The 18,611-nt window shown below is 37.7% G+C and overlaps 1 protein-coding gene across 1 annotated transcript in view; it reads left to right on the top strand.

Moving 5' to 3' along the window:
- The first annotated feature begins 1,710 nt into the window (after positions 1–1,710).
- The window catches only part of GTF2F2 (general transcription factor IIF, polypeptide 2, 30kDa), an 85,857-nt gene continuing 68,956 nt past the window's right edge, over positions 1,711–18,611 (top strand). Inside the window, exons 1-5 of the mRNA XM_010000867.1 lie at positions 1,711–1,911; positions 2,599–2,672; positions 3,143–3,161; positions 4,491–4,635; positions 12,601–12,639. Of these exons, the coding sequence (XP_009999169.1) occupies positions 1,711–1,911; positions 2,599–2,672; positions 3,143–3,161; positions 4,491–4,635; positions 12,601–12,639 (478 nt within the window). The remainder of the gene's footprint in view (positions 1,912–2,598; positions 2,673–3,142; positions 3,162–4,490; positions 4,636–12,600; positions 12,640–18,611) is intronic.

Genomic DNA, 18,611 nt, shown 5'->3' with positions numbered 1-18,611 from the left:
ATGGCTTTCTCTTGTGCATTTTTGGCCCAAAGTTAGGACTTCATGAGAATCTGGACTAACATTTAGTTTGGCTGAGCAGCTCAAGGATGTCTGGGTTTTCTAGCTCTTCCACAGGACTTCGTGGAATGCTGTGAGACAGCAAAGTACCAAGCACGAGTACTAAGGTGTTCCCAGGGTCTGTTTTTTGGGGGTTTTTTTGCAAGTTTAGTGTTAAATTCCTTGGAGCTTTAGGAAGTTAGCAGGCTGCTGTTTGTTGGCAAGTTTTTGGAAGAGGCTTTTCAACTCCTCAGATGTGAAGTGAAGCTTGGCTTAGTTTTATTCTGTGCAAGACAGAAATCAGACTGCAAATTGCCTCTTTGCTGCTTGAAACAGAAAATGCCACAGAGAGAGCTTAATACATTTCTCTTTCTTGCTGGCTGTGTCTCACACCATTTTTCTATGTGGGCACAGATGTTTTCAGTAGCTGTGGACTGTGTGAACCAGAACAAACTTTGCTGTACCAGTAAATAACGTTGCTGTGATAGTAAAGGATGCAGATTTGTCCTGATGTGCCATGAGCATATGAAGAAAAAAAGATACAAAATTCCTGTATCAAAATACTTCTTTAGTACGTGGTGCTGGAACCATAAATTATTTTTCCTTCAACAAGTTGCTGTTTTGCTAGACATTGCAACTGCTGTAGGTCTTTAAGATGATGTTCTCCCACTAACTGCTGCATCCTCATTAGAAAAATAGAGCTTTGTAGGAAGTAGTAGCTTCTATTACACTGCTTTCAGCTATTTTCTTTTGAAAAAAAAATAAAAATCTATTATTTCCATATAACCCGAACATCTTACAGTTAGTTTTTAATAATCAGAGGTGAGATTGTCCTTATTGTCTCAGGTCTGTATTCCATCTCATGATGTGTCATGGTACTTCTGCATCTAATAGCTTGTGTGTGGCAGGGAGATTGCTCCAACCTCACTTTTATTGTACAAAATACGTTCAGTATGTATAAAAAGCCATCACAGAAAAGACAGAATTGCTGAACGGTGTGGAAAATAACCTGTGATCTGCAGATCACAGAATTTAAGAGTTGGAAGGGACCTCGAAAGATCATCTAGTCCAACCCCCCTGCCAGAGCAAGGTCACCTAGAGCACATCACACATCCAGGTGGGTTTTGAATGTCTCTAGTGAAGGAGACTCCACAGCCTCTCTGGGCAGCCTGTTCCAGTGCTCTGTCACAGTAAAGAAGTTTTTCCTCATGTTTATGTGGAACCTCCTATGCTCCAGTTTGCACCCATTGCCCCTTGTCCTATCACTAGACATCACTGAAAAAAGCCTGGCTCCATCCTCCTGATGCTCGCCCTTAACATATTTGTAAACATTGATGAGATCACCCCTCAGTCTCCTCTTCTCCAAGCTAAAGGGACCCAGGTCCCTCAGCCTTTCCTCATAAGGGAAATGTTCCACTCCCTTCATCATTTTTGTGGCTCGGTGTGGATCTATGTGATCTGCAAACGTTGAACTCTGCTTAAAACTGAGCTGGATTATTGCAAGGAACAGTAGACATGACTAGAACTGATGCCACATGGTGAAGCAGAGAAGGTAGAGAAGTGCCTTATTCTTCTGAGGTTACACTGTGAAACTGGAAGTGTGTGAAGGGAGCTGAATGCTTGGGCTGAGCTGGGAGCTCCTCCCTGAGGCAGGGCACTGGGAGCCTGGAGAGCATGGGTGTGCAACACAGCGGCAACAAGGGTGTTAAGGCTGGCCATGGAAGGGCCAGCTGTTGGGATCTAGCTTACCTGGCAGTAGTTAGCTGGTACTTTTTTGGCCAGAAAATGGAGAAGCAGGTGGTGATTTCAGCTACACTGATGGAAAAAGAGGAAAAACAGGTCTACTTGAAATACCAGCTTCTAGCTTGTTACCTGGTTACATAGTAGGCTCTTTGTCCATCAGGAGCCCAGGCTACCTGAGGTTGCAGGCACCAAGATGTTTGTTATTGAAGGAATGTGTGTGTAGATGAATTAGCATCACTGGAACAGCTTTCGTTCCTTGGATGTATCAGGTTAAGCAGGGCTGCTTGTTCCTGTCTGTGCACTGACCCTTCTTTTGTGCAGTTGTTCAGGGAAATGGTTTGCAAACCTGCTTTGGTTGTTTCATGTGCTAAGTATAAAATTGGCATAGCTAAAACACAGACATCCCACACACCTCCCAGCCACATCACTTTGCTCTTCCTGCATACTGACCAGCTGCACAAAGACCTTTCTCTGTAGAGTGGAGGGGTGGGAATGAGTGATGGGAGGCAGATCTACATAGAGTGGTTCTGCTGTTTAGAGAAGTGGATATCTGGTGGGAGTAGGGCTATGGTTTGCTGCTGAGTGTCTGATGTTCCCAAACTCTAGGTCTTCCCTTCACAGCACCTTTTTGGCCTTATTTTTGTGCTGCATTATTTTCTTAGATCTTCCTAGTAGAATATATTGTCTGCTATATTTAGATCTTACTAAGATCTAAATGTTCCGCAGTGATCAAGGTGACACATTTAAAGTATATAGACCTACAGAATTTGTGTAGAATTTTAAAATCTACTTTTCTTGAAATGTGTCTTCTTTTTTCAGGTCCCCAAATACTTATCACAGCAGTGGAGTAAAGCTTCAGGAAGGGGTGAAGTGGGAAAACTAAGGATTGCCAAGTAAGCTGTTGTTGGACCTCTATGGGTTGTAATTCTTAGAAGAAATTACCTGCAGTAACATTGATTATGCTGGACCTCTTGTAATACATAATCCTGTTTCTTGCAAACACTGTGCATATTTCTCTGAAACCAGGAAGGTACTTGTTTGTGTAGTGGTTATCAATTTAAATTACATGAAACTATACTAGGGAGTGGCTGTATCCCATTACATGGTGTTTGAGTTCTTAAACCCAAGAAATATGCACATCTAACTGGTTAATGCTCTTTAACTTCCTTGCTATTTTGTTGCTTCTGTTCTCACCTGCTGACTTTTCCCATTTAATATTGGGCATCAGCATAAAAAAATTTGAGCGGCTCAGGAGTGAAGATGAATAACAAAACTAGAATTTGAATATTTCTTTTTAATTGGGGAAGCTAAACTTGTGGAATTAGATTATGGAAACTAAAACATTAAATGTTTTCTTTTGCAGAAATCAAGGAAGAACAGAAGTAAGTAGTTACTAAATGCAAAGACTGTGAATGTGTTATATTTTGAATTCTAAACTTTGTTTAGAACATGCTGGTTCCTAATGTCATACTTTTTTTGCTATACCTGTAAGTGAGCATCATAGCACAGAACGGGGAGGAGGGAACTCTTCATAGATTTAGTGTGGGACTTTCATCAAGTCTTTGTTCCCTGAGTTTGTTTACCCATCTGTTAGCAGGGATCATAGTAGCAACCTTCTCTTTAAATGTTTTGAGATGTGTTACTGCATAAGTCTGTCTGAGAAATAGGATGACAACAAAGCAAAAGAAGCTAGAGATGGAGAGTTGCAATTTCAGGAAGCACTCTGTCTTATTTTTGGAATTTGGTCCTACTAAATATAAAGCAACCTGAAGGTTTTTCTGCATGTGACACTAACTGCTTTCATTAGCAGGCTCAGTGAATGATAGTCACTTCCTCTGTCTTTTGCAGGAGATAAGGAAAGTTAGTTAGAATTACTTCAAATACCACATAGGTCTGCCAGTGAATTGGAAGAAACTGGGCAAAAAGATGACAGGGAGACAAACTGCCTTTGGCATTTGGTACTCTAAAAGGAGTTTGCCCAGATTAAGTGGAGAGCCTTCTACTGGAGGCTTGTGTGTTTGATTGAACTATCCTGGGCTGGAGTACCAGCCAGCCTCCCTAATTTGGTGAGCACCACAACAAGATCTTGATACTGATGAAAACCACACATCATGTTCTGCAGTCCATGTAGAGCCAAGCTGTGAGGAACCCAATGAGAATGGGTGGCTTCCCGGGAGACCCTAAATATCCCTATTCAGGTTTCTTGCTGTGTCCTGCAGCTGGGGATTCTGGCTATCCAGTCCCCCCAGTACCTTTTCAGCTCCTGTACTGGACATACAATGTAAACCTAGCAAAGGAGCAGTATTTGAGCCTCTTCTGGGCTGCATGGCTCCATGGGCTAGGAACACTGAGCACTTTTTCTGGAACTCAGCTGACTGTGGGAAACATTTTAAAGCACTCAAACCGAACAATATCTGAAAACCTATGATGCCTTACATTTTAATAAGTAAAATCAAAATGTTCTCTTGACTTCAAGAGGAAGTAATTTACAATTTTTTAAAAGTTAAGTAGATTTTATTAAGTACGTGAAGGCTTTGAATTCTCTACTTCAACAAGAAGTCAATATAGTTAAGACTCTTATCCCACTCTTTATGTTTTAGATATGGAAATGTACTATACTACTTGTGTTTTCTTTCTTTTTGTTTCCCTATCACTTGTAAAGCTGTGTAATTGAGTCTGTTTAGTAACACTGTGGTAATTGTGACTGTTAGGTGTCATTTACTTTGAATGAAGAGCTTGCAAACATCAGCGATATTGGAGGAAAACCTACTTCAGTCAGTGCACCAAGGGAACATCCATTTATCTTGCAAAGTGTGGGAGGACAGACCTTAACTGTGTTCACGGAAACTGCAGTAGGTAAGTTAGATTCTAAGTTATTTGTTATGATTTCAGTATACATGATGTCAATAAACTGGATGGTGTAAAGGCCAGAAGACTCAGAAGTCAGATTTTGGCTGTTTTGTTGTTATCTGCATACACTGTTACACTCTTTTTGTCTCTCTTTTTTCTTTGAAAGATTGAGGAGTTAATTTGAGCTCTCCACATACATTTATCATGTACATTTCCACTGTGGGTTTGCTGAGCAGAACAGAGAGAGCGTGGAGTGCAGTACATTGTGTATTCCCCTTTATGGTTTTCACTGGAAAAAATGTTTTTGTGTTTTGGGATCAAATAATATTTTCTCTTTTTCTCCTTGAATTGGTCTCTGCTGTTAATACAGAGTTATAAGAATGCTATTTCTTCCTCTGTCTAGCTGAACAGATCCATTTCAGCTATAAACACATCAATTCATCACATTTTCTTGAAGTATATATGTGGTTTAAGTGTATTAAAGCTCAATAAGGTCATAATACCAACAGTACAGCAGTAAGGTTATCATTTTTCTCACTGGATTTCAGCTGTTTGACCTGCCTGAAGTTCAGCTTAGTAGCTGTAGAAGTGATTAGGGTATTCAAGTTCATATGTCCTAAACTGTATGTTATGCTTAAGGGTCATGGTAGCATTACACTGTGTGATGTACTCTAGGTGATCCTGCTCTGTTAGGGGGGTTGGGGTAGATGATCTTTCAAGTTCCCTTCCAACCCCTGAGATTCTGTGATACACTGCACAAGAACTTCAGCAGACTGTCTTCCATGTAACTCCTGCATGCTGAAAAGTTTTCCACTGAGATTATATGGTTGTGTCCTGGATTTTAGAGTACAGGTGTCTGCAGAGCATCTCTCATTGTTTGCAGAAGGTATCTCAGTTTCAGGCACTTAGGTTTTGATCTTCCCAGAAGACACATAACAGTGATATTGTTTTGATACCTCTGCCTTCTGTGGGGCGGGAAGCTACAGCATAACCAGCTTCTGATGGTTTGATGTTTGTAGGCTGGCAGGCAATTGTGATGGCAGTGTGATACTTTATCAATAAATGAGGAAGGGAGAATCATAAATCACAGAACAGGGTTAGAATACTTAGTAGGTTTGATCACCTCCTTTTAAAAATCTATTTAAAGATTTAATGGATGAGCATTGAGATATTAATTACAAGCTCTTACAGTACAACTTGGGCACTTTTCAGTTATTACCCCTTTTTCTAAAGCTAATGGAGTAATGATATTGGGTTTTCGCTTAAACCCTATTGTATTTTCATGTGTCTGACTTGCAACACTTTAAAATACTGTTTTTTATAATCCATATATTGCAAATGTCAAAAGAGTCAGGGAGATAGTTTTCAATGATGTTGTATGCATTTTAGTAGCACTTCATCCTTTTTTGTTTCTCTGTGCCTCAACCTCAGGATGCTTGACAGAAGAGAGTGATTTCAGATGTGAAGGTGTGTTTGGAATATACAGTGATTTTTGTATGTTTGCTGCAAATCCTATGGGTTTTTACTTCCCAAGACACCTTTTTATAAAAAATACTGCTTTAAAAGCCTGTAATGGTTACATAAAGCTTACTGAGTGCAGATCCTTAACTTGAATGTGGGATATTTGTCATCAATTAGAATGAAAATCATTCAAATGTGATAGCTAAAAGATGCCCATGTATTTCTGGTTTACCACCTGTAATATCAGTATATCAAAACCTTTAGGTACTTTGCTGTCCAATTTTTATTTAATCAATTAAAGATTTTGCATTTCTTAGCAACTACAGAATATTATTTGAGGACATGGGTCTGTTGAGTAGAAGTTACCATATTAGATCAGGAACAAAGGAGTTTTAGTGAAATGAGAAATGACTGGAATGAAGCACTACATAAGCATAGACCCTATCAAAATTGGTTTTGCTTGAGGTTAGCAAAGTCCCTGGGTTTTCTTAAAACTTGCTTAAATGTAAAATGATGAAAATGTGTTTCTGTTGTGTTATAGCTGACATTGGCAGTAAAATAAAAAAATAGACTTTAATGTGCTTTTCTTGCATGACTTTTTCTTCTGTTGTTGTAAAGATTGTGCCACAAATATTCCCAATTCCAGTCATAGTTCTTACAGACACCATGTTCCTGCAGCCACACTTCTGTGTTGGAATGTGCATCTTAAGGATGTTTTGAGCCACGGCCAATTTCAAGAAATTTTGTAGTGAATTATGGTTAGTGTAAAAACAGGTGTCTGAAAAGTGGAGCAAAACTATATGGATATCCCAACTGAAAGGCAGGCTAATATGCTGTTTGATGCCAGAAAGTCCACAAGGTAAAAAAACATTTTAATTTTCTCAGCCATGCAAAAAGATTCAATAAAAGCTTGCACAGTCAATCCACAGTAAGAAACAGTCATATGAAATTGAAATTAATTCATTCTTATGTTCACAGACCAATATTTGTCTTCAAATTATAAATAAAATAGCTTTTGTGAAAAGCATTGGTGATCTTGTTCCTTTTTCTTTTGTGAAGTGCATCATGTAACAATCAGTAAGCCAGTTTGAACCATGAACCAAAGATTAAGCTGGTGTGGAACTACAGAAGGCATTGCTAATGTTGCATCTGGAGGAATTACGCAAATGAAATATGGATTAATAATGTTCTTCATGCACTGTTGTTCTCAGTCAGTACCTTCTTGAGGAATGAACTTACCTAAAATTGAGCAAATGCCATAAAACAATTGTGTTTCTTTTATAAAAGCTGAAGCTTTTTTGGCTGTGGGTTTGAAAGACCTAAGATCTAGTCTGTGTATTGTCCTCTAGTCCTGGGATCCTTTATGTTTTAGTAATGATCTTTTTGATGGTCTTTCACAAAGTGAATGAGGGATGACAAAGTTTCCTTGGAATACTGTGTAATCTTGGGAGATCCTGCAGGAAGTTTACGTATTCTGGATAATTCCACACTTCACATTGACTTGTCAGATTGTTCAGACCAAGCAAAAGAAATAAAATTTGACAAGTAATTTAATAGTTTCTGCATGACTTGTTTTCTAGACTTATGAAAGGATTTTTTTGTGGTTTTGCTTTGTTTTAATTGAGCTTGCTTCTAATACCTGTTATAGTTAGAAGAAATCCTTCGGTTCTTACCTTGTAAACCTCTTCATCTCTGGTGGTTCCATAGTAGTTAATAGACAGCATAAGCCTCTTCTGAGATGCTGTTTGTTATGCAGTCTAAAGTATAAAACTCTAATGTATAAAGTCTAATGAATTTCAGTTTCTGGTTCTTCTGCAGTTGGATATATTAGATCCAAGCTGATACAAAGATGGATAAAGTGTATCCCATTCCAGTCACTAATAAAAATCTGGTCTATGCTGGCATTCATACATGATGCAGTTTTATTTGGGTAACATGGGGGTTTCTCCTGTTTCTTTTATTTCTGTAGTTTGAAATAGCTGTCATGAATAATAGTGAGTAGTACTGGAAGTTGCAACTGGAAGTTGCAGAATACCTCCCTACCCTTGCAAGGCTGTTGACACCTGTGAAACATTGCCTTGTCTTCATAGCTGGGCAGATCACTGAGACCTGTGGTGCTGTTCCTGAACATCACTTTAGCAAAGCTGGCATGAGGTGTGGCTTCTGTGTGACTGCAGAGGGATCCAAAGCACAGTTGTGTCTTGCTGTCTAGGCTGGTTTCAGTATTATTTCTGCATTAAATATGAACTACATTCTGTTCCATAAACATCACCATATGTACATCAACAGTTGCTATGCAACAACGCTATTTGTGCTTTCAGTCATTTTATCTTATCTTTGTCACCAGCTCTCATAGCTGTAATTTTTTGGGCGGGAGGAAAGGACAGCATTTTGCATATATTTCAATGTATTGTATTGAACAAAATTAATTTTTCTTACGTGTGTATAGCTAGGAACTGTCTAGGGGCAAGTCATGGGTTTGATATTGTGTGTTTGGTTAAAATTCTTTTTCTGATCTTCCTACTGGCAGACACTCTGGCATAAGGAAGTGCTATAATTTGACAGTTTCATTCTTGGTTGAAGGAATGAGAACATGCTTTGGTTAAACATTTAACAGCAGACTTTTCTGATTGTGATTATAAATTAATTCCCTTACTGCTTTGATTGCCTGTTTCTTAATTTTTATGCCAGCAGGTAGTTTAGAACTGCTGGCTCTAAATATAAATTAAAAATGCAGCTATGTTATATATAATGGTGGAAGTTTCTTACTGAGCTAGTTCTTGGAATAATGAGCTACTAATGTGACTTGAGGAAACACAGACCTTTGCAGGCAATTGCATTCCTAACTTTAAAGGACTGATGGGTGGAGAAGATCTTACATTGTAGGCACAAAGAAAGCATAAGATATTTCTGTAAAGTTCGGTGAGATGACTCACTTTACTGAAATTTTGAATATATCTTCACAACTCCTCCTTCATAAATGTGACTCTCTTAATGTCTATTTTAGTGACTTTAAATTCCTTCATGCTTGTTCCCTTTTACTGAAAGTAAAAAGTGTTTAGATAATTCAATTGATGGAGCAACTGCCAGACCTTTTGTTTCCAAGCAGCATTCATGCATGGATTGTTTCACTGTTTCATGCTTCACAGAAGGTTGCTGGCTTTTAACATTTTGTTCTTCTCCATTTTTCTGAGTATTCTTTCAGAAGCTCAGTTTGTGAATTCAGTATTTTTTTAAAAAAATCCTGTTCAATAATACACATAACTCTGCCCATATACCTTAGAACAGCACCTTTATCCCTACACCCCTTGAATATTCTCACCTTGTTTTGGGTTTTTCTTCCTTTATACAACTTCTCATATGAAAGGACCTCTTCTGAGTTTGTACATGAATCATGCCTACTATATAACTTACCATGTGTGGTTGTATTCCAGGGAAATGAATATTCAGAGGTTTGTATCCTGTATTTTGTATATTTGTAGTTTGGAATATTGGCTGTATCAAGCCATTTAAAGACATGTGAAGGGAGGAAACTAATAAAAACCCTGGAAAGACATTTATTTATTTTATTAAAGCAGTTACTCCTATAATTACATTTAATTGTTTCCAGTAAAATATATAGAGCTCAGGGTCTTGGTGCCTTGTGATACAACTTCTAATCTCATTAAATGAATGTTTGACTTGTTAGATTTTTCATCAAGCTCTTATTTAGGAAACAAACACCCTCCCTCATCTTTCTGCCATCTTAGCTCTTGCCTGCTGAGGAGTTCTGACATAAACCTATTTACTTTAAGAGTGTTTTCCAGTCATCTCTATTTGTTCATGCTGTCACTTAACCACACATTCCAGTCTCCAAAATGTCTTGGGATCTTCCTTAATGCTTCTTTTTTCCTTTATGTACTTCAGTCTTTTACAGACTGCTATTAGCAGAAGAGGAAAACCTATAATCAGCATAATGATCAAAAGAAATAGAAGCAACAGCAGCCTTTCAGGCCTTTGGCATTTATACAAATTTCCAAATTTTTGGGAGGATCGTAAAGACGATGCAACCCATGATCAGAACAGACAGCATTTTGATGAATCGAGATTTCATATATATTATTGTAACATACACTCCATTTAGAAAATAACTGTGACTGCTAATGTCATGTCTCTTTTCCATCTCTAAAAAAATATAAATTACGTTTATTTACTTTATGTGAGTGTTGCAAGGATTAACAAATTACTGTAAAGTGGGTTCAGGTGGTTGATGGGACAGGCTCCTAATTATTTTTATTTCATTTTTGTTTTTAAAATTATAGACTGTTGATTCCTGCACAATTTTAAACAACTGAGGATATAATGCACAAAATATGTGGGATCTTCGAGTGGGCTCAGTGTGATGGGAATAGGATTGGCTTTCTGCCTACTTCAGTGATTTTAAACTTCTTGGATTTTTTTAAGTGTCACTGGTGTATGTGTAAAAAAACCAAACCCCCTGACCTGCCTCCCTCAAAAAAGCCCAACAAAACCAAACAACCCAACCTGTTGACAATTATCTGTGGATCTTACATGTTGTGGAGGAGGCTGCACTGATAAAATTTATTAAGTAGACACAGTACAACTTTACCCTCTTCATTATATTAGTACTGAGAAGATTTTTAAAGCAGAGCCTTGTGATGTAACAAGAAAAAAAAAGTCAAATGATGTGGAAAAAAATCCACTTTTTTGCAAGGCTTGTCTCTGCTGTTCAGGGAAGATTCTGTTGCTACATAGAAGCAAACACACACACTCCCTTCCTGTAGACATGATACATGTTTATTGGTGCTTGAATCAGAGATGCCATTAACAATTTTTTACTGTAGTGTCTTATGCAGCAGTTTTGGCTAGTTAGCTAGTCTTTCCATTGAAACGGAGTTAAAAAGAAACAGCTGTAAATCCAGCTGCTCCTTATATCTCAGTCCAGGCAGGGGTTGATATCTTAGTGTGTTTGTACATTCTTCATTACATCCTCTTTGCTTCTTGTGTGAGTACTGAATGGTTCCTTAAGTTATGACTGAGCTGGTATAACGTTGGGTAGTAACATATTGTAATATCCTAAATATATGCAGAAAAGGTCAGTGAGAAAATACATGTTTTTTTTCAAACATGTTTTTTTGCCCTGCACGTATATCTGAAAGTTGGCAGGGATCTTAACTTGATTTGTAAATGCTCATGGTGGGAAGAAGCCATATAATGTTTTCTTAGTGAGAAAGCACATGCCTTCAGCTGCAAAGAGTAATGACAGTCACCAGTAAAGAAAGAAGGATCTGTGAGATACTATTTCTATTTGCATTAGTCCTCAGGTTGCCATCCATCTCCATGACTAAACAGGGCCATCAGCTGTGAAAGTCTGCAAGAATCAGTGGCATAGAAAAGGTTTTGTAAAATATTTTGTGTTTTCAGTTCTACTAATACCCAGCCTGGAGCTGGCAGAAGTTATCAAACTAACTGAACTCAAAAGTTACTGTCCATGTTAGAGCAGTAATTCACTCTCTCCTGCAAGTAAATTAACTGTAATGATAGCTTTGACATCTCTTGAGTGAAAAGCTACGGACAAGTGTATTTTACTATTTTTAACTGTATCCCATGTAAGTGAAAATACTCTTTTTATTCTCTACCCTAGACAATGTGTAAAAAGGCAAAATATAGGAGAAGCAGTAAAATTTCAAGTTGACAAATATATGTAGGGGCTTTGTTTCACAGGGCTTGCTACGTGTTAGAACTCTGATTACCAGAATACGTCCAGTGGCTGCCATCTCTTGTAGTGCTGGGTTGGAATTTCATGTGGAAAGCTGTTTATGAGTCTGACTCTGCCAGTTCACTCGAGTGATCATTTTTTGATCACTGCAACACTTGTGTCTAGGTTTGTCCTCCATACATACTTTGATTCTATGCTCTGTGGAACAGGACACATTTCTGATTATGTCTGGTTTTTGGTACCTAATGAGTTGGGCTGTAGTACCATTTGAGGGTCAGTGATCAGAAAGGGAAAAGACTGAAGAAATAAATCCCTGTGTGATATGCAGAAAGGATAGAGAAGAGGTGGACAGAATCCAAAAATTTGCTTAGTGCCAATTAAGGGCATTCTTCTGCAGAACTTTATTTTTTTTAAATATACAAAAATAGTATTAATTTGTTTAAAAGTGAGAAGTGAGATACATGGAAACTATTAATTGCTTAAGTACAATACTACTGCTGGTTTTGTATAAATGTGTAACTTCATGCCTGCAGAGCTCAATCAGAAATGTAATGGAGTTCTCTCATTTAAATTGTGAGTTTGGGCACTAAAGGAGATGTTTTTTTTGCTCTCTGTGGCAAGTTATTCTTCAGAAAGTAAGTCTATAAACGTTAATCAAACCCAGTGATTGTGTTTTTTTTCATAATTTATCATTCTTTGCTATGCAAACCACTTTTTAGATGTAATTTCAAATAATCAACACAGAAACATTACATTTCTTTGTTAATTTTTTGTTTGCTTTTTTTTTCCAGAAAGCCAACCAGAAGAAAAGTCTGACGGCGGCAGCACTGGTGAGTGTGGACACTTTCTTTGAAACACTTAAGAAATTATTTCTGACTGCAACATTTCAGTTTTATTTTTCAAGAAATCAGCTCATTGGAGATAAAAAAACAACAAAACAACAAAAAAGAGGGGTTTTATTCTATTTCTATGGTAGAGTATTAAAAAATAACTTCATAAACTGCTGCAACAAAAACTGGAATTATTAGTACTTTTTATTTAAATAAAATGGGGGAAGTTATGGGGGGGGAGTTCTGGAAATGTAATATTTTGAATGTTATTTTGAAGGTTTTAAAAAAAATTCTCAACTTCTTTTTACGTTCATTGTCTATCTTTTAGTTGGTGTTCTTTCATCTTGATTGGAGAGTTTGTAGCAAATTTCCAAATCTTTAGTTATTTTATTTGAATTGCATACACTAAGCAATCGGAAAAATGGTGTTCTAGTGTTGTACTTTGATAAGTTTTTCTAATGAAAAATTCTTTCATATAAAAGATTTATAAGTTATTTTGAATGAGTAAAAAATGTTCACTGGTGTTACACACCTGTTACATATTAATCCAATGATGTTCTTAAGTACAGTTTAATATTCTAAGGGTGCTTCTCAAACTGCAGTTGCTATAGTCAAAGTGTGGGGTTTTTACACAGTTCAGAGTAGTAAATAAAAGTATTGCCCTTTGATTAGTATTTTTTTGTGAAATAGACAACATGCTTGTATCAGAGCGAATCCTAAGGCTGATACCCTGATATCCTAAAGATTTTATTTCAGATCATAGCCAGTTTGTGCAGGCTTCCTTTGCAGTCACTGGAGGAGACGATTCCAGAAAGTCTTATTCTAACACAAGCATGTCTGAGTGCAATTCCTCAACATCTGAAGCAGAGCTCTCTTGAGGCTATGTGTTCCTGCCTGCTGCCTTCTCTTCCATTAAAGCTTTTACATTTACATTACTGAAATTCCCAGATAGGTACATGACAGCATGCAGCTCATACGGTGTCAAGTAGTGTTTAATAAAAATCCCCTTTTCTCCTTGTATAAAGAGAAGTTTGAAAAATGCCATTAACATACAAGCACAAGTGCGTGACAATGTTAGCAAGAGAGCCTGTGAACCTGGGGAATTAGACACAGCTAATGCAAAATATACAAATCTCAGTCTTGTTAGCAAAAGGATTACCTCTGCTGCACACAGATTAAATAGTACTGGGACTGGGCTGGCACTCCTAAGTGGTAATGGCAGAGATATGAGATGGGTTGGAGGCTCACAACCCTGCCTTTTTAAAAAGCAGTTCCTAAATATAAGACTAACGCTAGTGGGTTTTCAACATTTGTTCTTCAGATAAATTTTTTTGACACTTTTAACATAGAGATGTCTGTTTTTCTAACATTTTACTTTAATTTGAATTACATTTTGGCATCAAATGTTGTCTAAAGTGTATACTTTGTACCTGGCTAGGACTAGGGTTTGAGGTTTGTTTTTTGTAGAAGGGAATTCTGTGTAATACTCCGTCTCTTTGTATTACCCTGGCTTAAGCATGTCAAAAGACTGATGTTAGAAATGTTATAGTCTGTAGACTTGTGCTGATTTCAAGATGTGCTTTATAGCTTGAAGTTTTTCTTTGTTACTTGTTAAAACCTGTTCACTCTGATTATATGTTAATTCTGGTGCAGTTTTAAGGTTATGAGCCACTACTTTCTTGAGATTAGTATTTTATAACACTTGAAAACTGAGACTCACTGCTGTGGGATGTCATCTGTACAGCCTATCTTGAGAGTTTAACTGCTAAAATGAATGCAAGTTTCGATACTTGCAGTCAATTTCTCCAGTGTTCTTTATTTGTAGGGGTGCAACCTTGGTTTTGCTTGGCTTTTGGGGTTTTTATTCTGTTCTGGTTTGCATTTGAATTATTGAATTGTCAACTCTTGATTCCTGGTTTATCCTCCGTGTTCTGTGAATATTGTGTAAGATGGTAGCATGTTTAGTTGTTTGATTTTGGTCTTCAGTAAGAAAAATGAGTGAGTTGTGACTTGTTTAAATATGCTGACAGCATGAGTGCTAAACCCATTTGATGAACTCAAGCTGGTTATGGATTCTGTTTCTGACTGATCGTAGTTAGTAACACTGGGGCACTTAAAAGGGGACTCTCAGCCCTCAGTTGTGCTTATTTGCTGACTCACTTTTTTGCTCAAAATCATCCTGGAACTTGGATGACCTTTTTCAAACTACATCTTAAATAGTTGTTCAGGTTATTGAGTGCTTCTTTTTTCTGTTGATCTACTTTATCCTTCCTACAAAAAGTACTTTTGAGGCAATGATGATGTCTTCTATGTACTTATGTAGCACAACAAGGCACTAATTACTGCTTTTAGGCATTATGGTAATAAAAGTATGCAAGGCTTATTTGTAGTTGAAAGTAAGTAAAGGAAATGAATGAGACAACATTCAGAAATCCTTTGACTTACAGCCTTAAAAAGCTCCCTCACATTTTTACATTGGGAGGGTACTGACAATCTTCCTAATTTCCTATGTCCTAAGTCATGAGTATTATATAAGACATTTTTAATCACATTTATTGTTGGGCTGGTTGTAAACCACTTACCAAAAAGACAAGATGTTACTTATGTTGTCACTCTGCTAGATACCTTTTGGAGAGAAACCTTGTAGTGTTGTTTGGTCAGACCAAAGATCATGTATATAGCTGGTATCCTGTCCTCAGTGGTGGCCAATTGCAGATGCCTTGAGAAGAGTATAAACATAACATGGAAGCACCTCCCCAGAATACATCTTCCAGCCTTTAATGATTTGCACCTCAGAGATTCAGACCCCGGTGTGATGGTGTTTTCTTTAACAAGCCCTCATGGATTTTCCTTCTGTTAAGTATCCCTGTTGGGTTATGAGTCTGTGTAAATTTTATGATTTATAATATCTGGAATGATGCAATGATTACAGTAAAAAAATGTTCAGGAATTAAGGCATAGCTGAAACAAGCTTATTTAAACTAAATTTGAGGTCCTTCTGCATATGCAGTTTGATAATTTTAGATCACTTTTTCCATACAGAAATCCTATTTGATTATTGCATGAGATAAACAGTGCTGAGGGATTAAACCAATGTTGCATAGAGTCTGAAGGCTGATTTCTGTTAAATGTAAAAGGGGTGTTGCAAGTTACAAACTCAGCTAAAGGAAAAGAGAAATGAGAATTAGTTCTTCTTGATCCTGTATGATGCTGAGCAAGTGATTTAAACCCAAATTTGTGTATGTAGCTCCTATTTGTGTATAGCTTTGCTTGCACCTAACTTGTAAGTGCTGTTGTGGTTACAGAAGCTGTGAAAACCAAACATTTTTGGCAGTTAAAGTGTGACCAGCCCCTAATAAGAATATCTGGAAGCTGCTGTCCTGAGCCCGAGTAGTCTATTAAGAATGGTATGGCAAAGAAATGCAATCATCTAAGAGCAAATGTAATTAAGTACTGTCCATGTGGAAGTGCATTAAATTTACGTTGCATGGGCAGCAATTGATTATAATGTTGCCTATGCTTTGAGAAGGTAGTTTTGAAAGCGTAGTATTGCTGTTTTTTTTTATTTTTGGGGGGTGTGGTAGAGGTGTGTCAGCTCTGCACATAAATGAGAGGTGCACCTTTTTCTTTAAGAAGGTGTACATCAAGGAGTGATGTGCCACCTGCTAATTGACGTTCCTGAACCTATTTCAAGCCACTTGAGCTCCTGTTGTATCCAAATGTCATCTCTTAAAGTCTTTGATGTTAAACTTAAGTTAAACTTTAGCAAATAGTAGTTTTCAATACTGAAAATGCTTTAGGGACAAGGTGTTAGTCATCTCTTATCCCTTAACTTGCCAGTGAGTAACACAAATGCCTTCCAGTGAAGGGAGAGGTACCATTGAGACCATCTCTGTTTTGACTGTAGGTAAAAGGAATAAATTGCCTGAGCTGCTGCAGACAATCTAGTGTGAAGCTAATATTAAAATTTTGCAAACTGAATGTTTGCCTGACTGCAGACACAAATATTCAGCACTTGAATTGTCTATAGATGACACTTCGTTTTTTGATGTTGCAATAAAAAATTCAGGCATTAATTAGATATGTGTTGGAATATTTGAAATACAGTATAAGCACTTTTGATAAACAATGAGCTGCATGCAGTAAAATCAGCATTTTTTTGTTAAAGGCACAGTTTTTACGTTGTGAACCAGGGCTATATAAAGCTGCTATATGCACATTTGATTTTATGCACTTTTAAGCAGTTAATGTATGTTAATTATACTCAAAAGTGAAATTCTATCTGAAGAATTACCATCAGGAAGAATAAAACTAATTCTTCATTTAAATACTAGCTCAAAACTTGGTGCTGAAGATAACATAGTTATGGAATCTGCTATTCTCAAGCCACAGAAACAGTTTTTGTCTGGTTTTGTTGGCAGATAAGTGCAACAAAACTTAAAATAAGAGCTTCCTAGTAGTTTTCCAGGAGCCATAATCGGTAATGAGACTCCATTTGTAGCTGTTGGAACATAAAAGAAGCAACAATTTCTTCTTTAAGGCTTATGTAGTCAAAATCTATCATACTGGTTGTAATAAAAACTGTGGAGAATTGGGGAAGGCCAGCAAAAAGCACATGGATTTAATGTAGGTCAACCCTAATTGGAGTTAATTTTTTTAAAAAATTGCATAATTTGCCTTAAGGTCATCAAGGTCTATTTATTTTTGTATACTGTAAGAATATGATAATATTTATGTTTGCCTGAGCAGAACTGATGTATTTATTGTCATGCAGTTTCTATTCTGAGAACATAACCCAATACAAACCAGTGGGAGCTAGTCCAACAAGCCTGTTCTGTCCTTCAGCAATGTCCCCATCCACCTTGTCAAAGTATTGCACTAAGCAAAAGCATAGTTTTGGCTCACATCAGAGTTCTTGGTCTGCCTTTCTGACTCTAGGGAAATTCCAGGAATTTCAGCTGTGCCTGGCATCACAGATGATGACCCCACAAATTGTGTTTGTCTTCTGTGAGGCATTTTGCTGATTATTGCAGTTCACCCACCCACCAGCACAATCACATTTGATGGGTTCAGACCTCTGCAGTATTGCAAATTAGAACCTTGAATGATGGATGAAATGAGCAGAGAGGGATCAAATGCTTGCTGCCTTGGCCAGTACAAGACTAGTGTGCAGCAGATGTAAAGCTAGCAGGAGGCAGTTTCAAAGTAGATAAAAAGAGTTGTCCTGTATTCAGAGTGTAATTGAGCTATTGAATTCCTTGCCAGAAGATGGGGATGTGAAAATGGTATTTGCTAAAGGCTTACTTGACCTTAGAGGAGACCAAAGAGATATGTGAAAGAAAATTCACCAAAGGGTACTAAGATTGAAGACTAGTGATTTAAGAGACCTCAAGCCACAGAAGCCTGGTGGACACTGGGATGCATACCCAGTAGGAGAGTCATACATGTGTGCTTTGCCCTTACACTTTTTCATGGATATCTGCTTTTGGCCACTTTGCTGCAGTCATGATGCTGAGCAATGCGGAGCTCTCGCCTGCTCCAGTACTGTTACTCTCAGGCTCTGGTTCTTGGGGGGAATGTTTTTTCCAGTTCTGTATTGCTGTTACACAGTTTGTGTTAGGGATAGTTGAAGTTTCTTGGTTTTAACCATGGAAATAACTTAAGGGGGAAGGCAATGAAGGCAAAGGCAACAGCAACTCTGCTAAGCTTGTGTGTTACCTCTGCCTTTGCTAACTGCAGCTGTGAGACCACTGAGGGCTGCAGCAGGACCTGAGATTTTTGTGTGCTTGAGTCTAGAAACAGTCTTAGCACAGTTCATTTGATGCTCTTCATCTGTAAGGTTTTTTGCAGCCCCAGCATTTTGCCAACAGCTGTGGTGATACAGGAGCAGGAACAGCGTGGAGCTGTACTACAGAGTATTGTCTTCCTCATGCAGGTTGTCCTAGGGATTTCTGCACTGTACTCTGTAGGGA

This window comes from Chaetura pelagica, unplaced genomic scaffold (genome assembly GCF_000747805.2).
Source record: "Chaetura pelagica isolate M959 unplaced genomic scaffold, ChaPel_1.0 scaffold115, whole genome shotgun sequence".
Classification (NCBI taxonomy): domain Eukaryota; kingdom Metazoa; phylum Chordata; class Aves; order Apodiformes; family Apodidae; genus Chaetura; species Chaetura pelagica.
The sequence above is the reverse complement of the archived record's forward strand: the minus strand, read 5'-3'. Positions and strand labels throughout refer to the sequence as shown.